The sequence below is a fragment of the Gavialis gangeticus genome, unplaced genomic scaffold (assembly GCF_001723915.1).
Source record: "Gavialis gangeticus isolate Ggan-Ray unplaced genomic scaffold, GavGan_comp1, whole genome shotgun sequence".
NCBI lineage: Eukaryota > Metazoa > Chordata > Crocodylia > Gavialidae > Gavialis > Gavialis gangeticus.
In genome coordinates, this window is record NW_017729006.1 from 20,569,999 (window position 1) to 20,577,580 (window position 7,582).

The 7,582-nt window shown below is 38.0% G+C and overlaps 1 protein-coding gene across 1 annotated transcript in view; it reads right to left on the minus strand.

Annotated features, from left to right (window-relative positions):
• Positions 1-443: 443 nt before the first annotated feature.
• GLB1 (galactosidase beta 1) overlaps positions 444-7,582 on the minus strand; it is a 76,199-nt gene continuing 69,060 nt past the window's right edge. Inside the window, exons 15-16 of the mRNA XM_019508923.1 lie at positions 6,564-6,803; positions 444-3,138 (exon numbers count right to left, since the gene is read on the minus strand). Of these exons, the coding sequence (XP_019364468.1) occupies positions 2,878-3,138; positions 6,564-6,803 (501 nt within the window). The 3' untranslated portion in view covers positions 444-2,877. The remainder of the gene's footprint in view (positions 3,139-6,563; positions 6,804-7,582) is intronic.

Here is a 7,582-nt window from a genome sequence, read left to right on the forward strand (position 1 = left end):
TTTCTCTTCTCTCACCATGTTTTAAGCTGAAGAAACAATCCTCTAAAAAGTGGTTCTCAACCTTTTTTGTACCAGGACTCGCTAGTAAACATTGATGGCCAGTCTTGACCCAGTGCTCCTCACTCCCAACCCACTGCGTCCCAATGCCAGGCCCCAGCCCCTCAGTGTGTGGAGTTCGGGGGAAGCATGGGGGCCCCCATGCAGGCTCTCTCACAGGCTGGAACTCTTCCAGCCTGCAAAGGAAAAGCCACAGTTTCCCATGTTTTTCTCCTTTAAAGGAGAATCCATTTTTAAACTTTGTTGATCCATTTTTAAAGTTAGTTTGCAACCCTTTCATATATTCTTATGGCCAACTTTTGAGTCGCGACCTACAGGTTGAGAAACTGCTCTAGAAGAGCTCTCAGTTTCAATCATTTTGAACAACATCAACAGGAAGCAATTTAGCAATTTAGGAAAATACTTTAATTTCTTTCATTGTCTCAATTCTTTGCTCTTTAAGCCTCCTTTCAGAGTTTGCAAGACTGACACTAAACCCAATGAGAAGCATAGAGACATACTGTTACTGAAAGTCAGCTTTCACTGACAGCAACAGTCACTAAATGAATCTGCATGTTTACAGAGATCAGACATTTACATCAAGATTAGCAACTGTAAAGGCACAAGGGCAGGCACCATTGTAATAATGAGTTATAACAAGGAGTAAAAAAGACGACTTGCTGGCTCAATGTCTTCACGGCATAAATCTTCTGACTAAATGAAAATCACCAATTTTAAGACTCATTTTAAACTTGTTTTCAGTATGCATTTCTGTCACTGACTGTTCTGTCAGTACCATGAGTTCCATTTGTGCAGCAGTGAGACCTTCAGCTGTTCTTCTTACTGGCACAAGTTAGGAGTTAATATCATTTAAATCAGTCATGCTGCATTATTATAAAACCAGTGTAAAGATATCAAATCGGCCCATAGTTTGAAGGTCAACCATGAAGACTGCATGGACTCACTGACCTATTGAGATGGTTTAAACAGAGTTTACTGCATGTGTACTAACAAGGCTCACTCTTACACTTTTTCTTGTGTCTACTGCAAAGGCTTGACCTTTTTTTTGGATATTTTAACTGAAAATTCTTTTTCAATTCTTTTAACAGCCTTTGTCAATAGCTTTCAGACTTTGGTTAAAATGAAATTGTTAGTTCAGAGTTTTTGAGGAATTTTTTTAAATGTTTATCGAACATTTTGGAAGGAAAATGTAGTTTTCCAAGTACCTCTGTTATAGGGTTGTGTAGTCCTTTAAAAAGCAGGTGTCACTAACTCAAGGACAGCGAAAAGACGTAACTGAGCTGATGGTATGGACACCAGCAGTAACTGGCACTTACAGTAAGGGGAGTATCCTGGCAGAGGAAGGGGTATGGGAAAACTGTCCAGAGGATATTACAGTCAAGTAGAAAAACACTGAGGCTTAGAAAATGAGATTTATAAGCAAAGGATGTAAGAACTAGGATTATTTAGTCTGGAGAAGAGAATACAGAGGAAGGATTTGATAAGTCTTTAAATACCTCAAGGTTATAAAGATGACAGAGATAGACTATTCTTTGTAGTCATAAGGTCCTTTCCAGCCTCATGAGGTCCCTTCCAGCCCTATTTATGATTCCTATGGGGTCAAAGAAGAGAGAGTGTGCGTGCTTACGGAGTGGACTAGGAGTGGTCTAGAGTGGGAATCAATGATGTATATGAACCGCTTTGCTTTCCAGACTGTCATTGGACTAGAACCCAGAGCTGTAGAATAATCCAAGTGCATCTCCTGGAAATAATATGGAAAGTCCCCTTCAACTCAATGTCTCCAGAAGAAGAGCAAGCTGATAGTGCTTTGGAGGTAGGGGGATTAAAAGCTTCAAGGATAGGATTACTAAACCCCAGAGAAGCTGTAGGAACCAGGAAGCCCAAGGCAAGAGGCAAGGAATTGGTTTAGCCTGAGAAAGTCAAACATAAGTTAAAGTTGCTAACTCCTCGTTTTCTTCCTTTAACCAGTCCTGGGGATAATGATTCACAAGAGTTAAAATTTGATTAAATAATTTCTAGCCCTTGAAAAAATGTTAAAGATAACTAATGTGAATCTCGAAGGCTGAAAAACAGAAAGCAAATTATCTATCTATTGGATATATATAATTAGATAGATATAAATGTGTGTGTGTGTCTGTGTATCAGTGAAATGACTGCTCAAAGACCAGAAGCCACTTGCAGATGTTCGTATTACTATAATTAGATTGCATTTCAGCTGCACTGTATGTTAGATATTCAGTTCCAGGAAGCAGAAGATTCTGGAATATTTTAAAAGTCATTTAGATATTACAGGTTGGAAGGAGAAATAACCCTCTGGGCAATAAACAGAAATTATACTAACTGGGTATTTAAGCCTAGATGAAACCAGGTCATATGTAAATTATATGTGGGATACCCAAGCCTCCTGATGCTCTCATATAGTCAAGTATTTCGTAAGTGTGCTAGTGCAACCACCTAGTTCTTATCATGGTAAATTTCTCCACATTCACAAGAAATGTTAAAACAACTAGTGTAGGAGCCTGCTTTGCATGCAGGCTGTTCTCTGAGCTATCTGTTTCTTTGCCCTTGTTGTCACTATGATCTTCCATTTAAGTTCCGTTTCTCATTCCAAAACTGACTTGAAAACTAGAACCTTCATTTTGAAAGGAAACCTCATGTTTTCTTTCTCCTGTTCATAAAACAACTACACATTTAGGGATGTGAAAAAGCTTCCATAGTTAAACTGCATACCAATTAACATTGATTCTTCACATGAGGAGTGTACAATTTGAGGGAATGGGGCAGAAAAAGGGAGATGCTACAGAAATCATTCCTCATCCATCACAGATGGCTCAGGTATAAATCTCTAGAGTACAGCTTCTCACTGTTGCCTTCATATTGGAGTGTTGCATTGATGTCAGGTTTGTCTACAAATTCTACGACACATTCCTGGATGCTGCAAGGAGACCGCTCCAACTCCAGTACCGTAATATTGTTTGGTGCTGACGATACAAGAATATTGCTTGGAACAAACAGGGTCACTTGAGGACCACGGGCTGGCCAGTAGCGACCGAGGTTAAAGCCATTGATCCAGATTTGTCCCTGGAAGAAGAAAAAAGCCAACAAAACAAAACCTTTACTCATTTAATAATAATAATTTTTATTTCACTCAATAGTGTATGTAATCCCTAATACCACATTTTTACAGCTTCCATGGGGTTAAAGATCTTTGTGTTTGATAGTAGTGGTCCCCCCAGAAGGCTGCACTGCCTTGGGTCTGGGTTTGGCACAGGGGGAGTGGGTGGGCAGGCCTTGCTTCTCAGCAGTGCTCTCAGGAGCCCCAAAGAAACCACACAGACATGCTGCGAGCCTGAGCAGAACAAAGCTTCTTTATGTCTCATACAATGTCAGACATTTCTAATTTTAACCAGGCTTTAAACCCTGATTAACTCAGGGATTAGAACAAACAGGCAAAACATTCCAATTCTGTGATGAATTAAAAATATTAACATGTAAAAATGACATCCTCCAATAAAGTAACAATACTTCGGTTAAAAAACAAACAAACAGAAGGATCCTTAGTGTGAAAAAATAAATGTTCAATTGCCATAAAAAAACACTACCCAGACAAAGTTCAGCTTGTGCCTCTCAGCAGCTAATACCTCTTGCAAAGTGAATCTTGCCAGGGGTGTTTTGTTTTATTTTGTTTTTTTAAATAAATATCACAGCTTCATCCTGGGCTTCATCTCCACTTGACACTGTTTTCTGTAGGGTTCTGTAAAGTTAAACCTTTTAGCTTTTCCTGCAAATCTCTATATTTTTCCCATAAAATGGAACTGCAAGCTATCTGTATCTTCCCACTATTTGCCCTGAGTTTTAGTTTATATTTCAGATTAAAGCAAACCTAAATATAAATTATATTTGCTTAAAGGGTCACTAGTAAAGAGCTTGTCAAAAGAAGCCATCATTCTAATTTTATGGTGTGATAGCCTACCAATCTAGGAAGAGATTGGACTAGATTACCAAGCAGGTCCCTTCTATTTTATGTATTCATAGGCAAAAAAAAGTTTGTCTACATCTTGTTTAGACATTTGAAATATAAATGTTTTCTTCTCCTCAAAGTTTCTACCGTAACAGGAGAACCTGACAAATGACATCTCCAAAAAGAAAGCTGAAGAATTATAAAAGAGAAGGGACACTTATGTCAGAGTATTAAGAAAAACAAGAGAAAAAGAAATAGAGAGTTTAATTATTAAAGCCAATCTAATTCCAATGACTACTAAAACTTTGGAGGAAAACCTAAATATCCTTTTGAGATGTAATAGACGTAGCCAGTCCCTAGTATGAGATTTCTCACAGCATCTCAGGCACCCAAAAAGTCCTTTGCCAAAAAAAGTGACAAAATGACACTGTAGATATTTCTAAGAAAAAAAGAATGCGTTTAAAATGGAAATTATTTTGGTACATCAAAAAGTAGTCACATATAAAGGCCTTAAAATTTACCTCAAACCTCAAAATGTCTTTTAGGTCACTTTTAAGATTACTCAAGTGTCAGTACAAATTTGCAAATGGGGCCACATTTAGTCAAAACTGAACCTTGGTTCATAAGACTTCAGACAAAACAAAAGGCTGACTGTCACATGGTTTAGACGTTTAACATTTCACAGATTCACAGCTTCAGAATATCCTTCCTACCTTAATCAGCACCAGAAAACTATGGAATGGATGGACAAGAAATTAAAAAGAACAACTGAATTCAGACATATGCATCTCCTTCCCCTGATTCCATGTAACGTTTAAAGCTATGAAAGATGCTACAAAACGCTTTCCATAAAGATAAACTGATGAGACACTTGGAAGCCAGGATGCTAAGAGCACTGGTTGTGACTTTCAAAATTGCCTACAGTAGCTGTCATGGATGTTCAAAAAAACCCCTACTACCTCACACAGGGTAGGAAAGTGTAGCAAAATAGGTCAAATACATTTAGCATCAGAATTAAAAAGCAGCGATATTGCAATTATATGATTCTGTACACTCTTTTAAACCTTTATAAACTGATTGTTGTTGAATCTGTATATTTTTCACAAAGATGTCACATTTACAAGTGCAGGTGTTCTCACTCAGCTTTCCATTTGCTCTGTAATACAAGATTCTATCTTATTCAGTTTTGCCAAGGTTTTAAACCCCCAGTCTGAAAACTTTCTTTTTTTATCAAATTAATCTCACTCTGTGGTCTGTGCTTGCAGTATTAGAAAAATGAAAAATCTAGCAATTTATTCAGCCTCATAACTTTGCTTCTATGATAGCTTAAGGGGGAAGATAGCATTAGAATTACTTTAATTTTTTACATAGGAAAATAATCAGTATGTGCCCAAAATGCAATACCCTCTTCTGTAACAATATGTGGGCAAATTTCACTGGGTGAAATGTTAAGCTTAGTCAAAGATCCAGAGAAGCTACAATCAGCTCCAACCTTGTTCCCAATAGTTTTTTACCTTTGGGTTCATTTCCAAGAAAGCAAAGTTCTCAGCTTATTTTTATGATGAAAATTTCGCTACATAGGATGCTTATGAAAGAGATGCTCTTATCTGCCCTAAAATTTGATCAAACGAAAAAAAAACCTGAAGGACAGAAATAGAGAAGCAGAAATGAAGAACTTCCTTCAGCAGGCTAGGAACTGAACCAGTCGTGTTGTAAGTAGCCTGAATACTGAAAACTTTTTAAACCAATGCACAATCTAATCATGCCAGTGTTCACCCAGTGGCAGGATTAGCAACATCTGCATTCCAGTATGACTTTATTATGGGTATAAGAGGTGATTTTAAAATAATTTATGACAACTGTATTACAAGTTAGATCATGCCTGTTACCACTGGATCCTTCCTTGCTTCTCATTCTTTGTCTTGTATGCTCTTTGAAAGGAGGACCATGCGCCAGAATTGGGTGTTTTGTTAATAAACATTTAACACCAACTGCAATGGGAGTTTAGTGCCCAAAGCCTTTACAAATCTAAGGCTTAAATCTGAACACAAAAACTAACTTGTTTTCTCAGAACCTCAGTGTTAACAGCTTATGTAATACACTACCATCAACAAATCCTGCAATCCACAGCAGAACCTGAGCACCTAAAGTGGAACTCAGGTGGAATCCAGGCACCCAAGTCTGAGTGTGTTAAGCTTCAGGAACTCATCTTTAACCATAAAGGTATCTTAAGTTTTTACCTTTTCCCATCTCTTTAATAACTGCAAATTTATTGAATGCACTGTTTTTGGTTGGCAACTTAAGTCCATTTAATATTCACTTCCCTCATCTTGGCTAGTTATTCCCAGACTTAGTTCAGATGAATGATGCATTCAGTTAGGATCCCAATACCTCTGACGACTATTTGGTATACAGTAACATTTCCCCTTAAAACCACCATATTATTGTAATCAAGTCTCCTGCAAACCCAACTGACCTTTATTAGCAAAGCAAGTAACCTCAGATTCAGATTTTTAGGGGGAACTTATTTAGTAAAAGAAATTACCTTGGTCCAACCAGGAAACCTAATATAGGTGTCCTGGGGTAAGTCTGGAATCCCACTGGGAATAGATAATGTACCAGTGTAAAAAGCAGGTAGTTCATAGCTTGGTGGAGTACTTCCAGGTGTTTTCAATTCATCATCACTGCAGTTTAGGCCATGTCCCACTGCTCTGTCTATGTCCAGAGGGTAGATTTCCCAGTCAACAAGTACGTCCTGATCAAGCGTTAAGTTTGAAACCAGACCCTGAAAAGATATTCATAGAAGTAAATATAGCACTCCCTTACAATTACTCATCTAAAACTGCTGGGAATACAAAACATCTAGGGAAAACAAAAACAACGGCCAAAGCACCATAATCCTGAGTATCACCCACCCCACACAGTCAAAAATTATATAGTCTCTTGTACCATGCCCTCCTCCTCCACCCTGTGCCCGCAGCCCCTCAGGTTATGAGTTTGGAATATTGAAGGATGGGTTTTTTTTAAATGAGGGTTTGTCTGCCATCCTATTTTTAAGCTTTTATGATGCACTTGGACCCTGTTTTCAGGCATTTCTCCACAACTATGGGGGGCTAGAAACTGCAGGCTAAAACATGGCAGAAATTTCACAATCATGTGATTCCAGAAAGCAAGGAAAGGGTTTTAAGCACTAAATATCACATCACAACATTCCTGATTCCAGAGAATTTGGAAACACTGAGTCAGAACCCTTAGCCTACACAGAGGTGCAGAGCACAGTCTTAACTTCCCATAAACTTACTGTGGCTAGTATGAAGTATCACGAAACCAGACCTGCAAGACATATGTCATGTGGCCTTGATTCAGCTAAGTATTTAAGCACATAGTTAACTTCAGGCACAAGGAATCTCATTTTACTTCAATGGGACTATCAGTGTGTTCCAATTCAATACACAATATGAGTCTAACATAAGACACAAATGTAAACCAATAGTTACAGGTATAATCCCCTAAACAGCCACTATTATTCCAATGTAAGACTGGCTTTTTTTTTTTTTTTTTTTT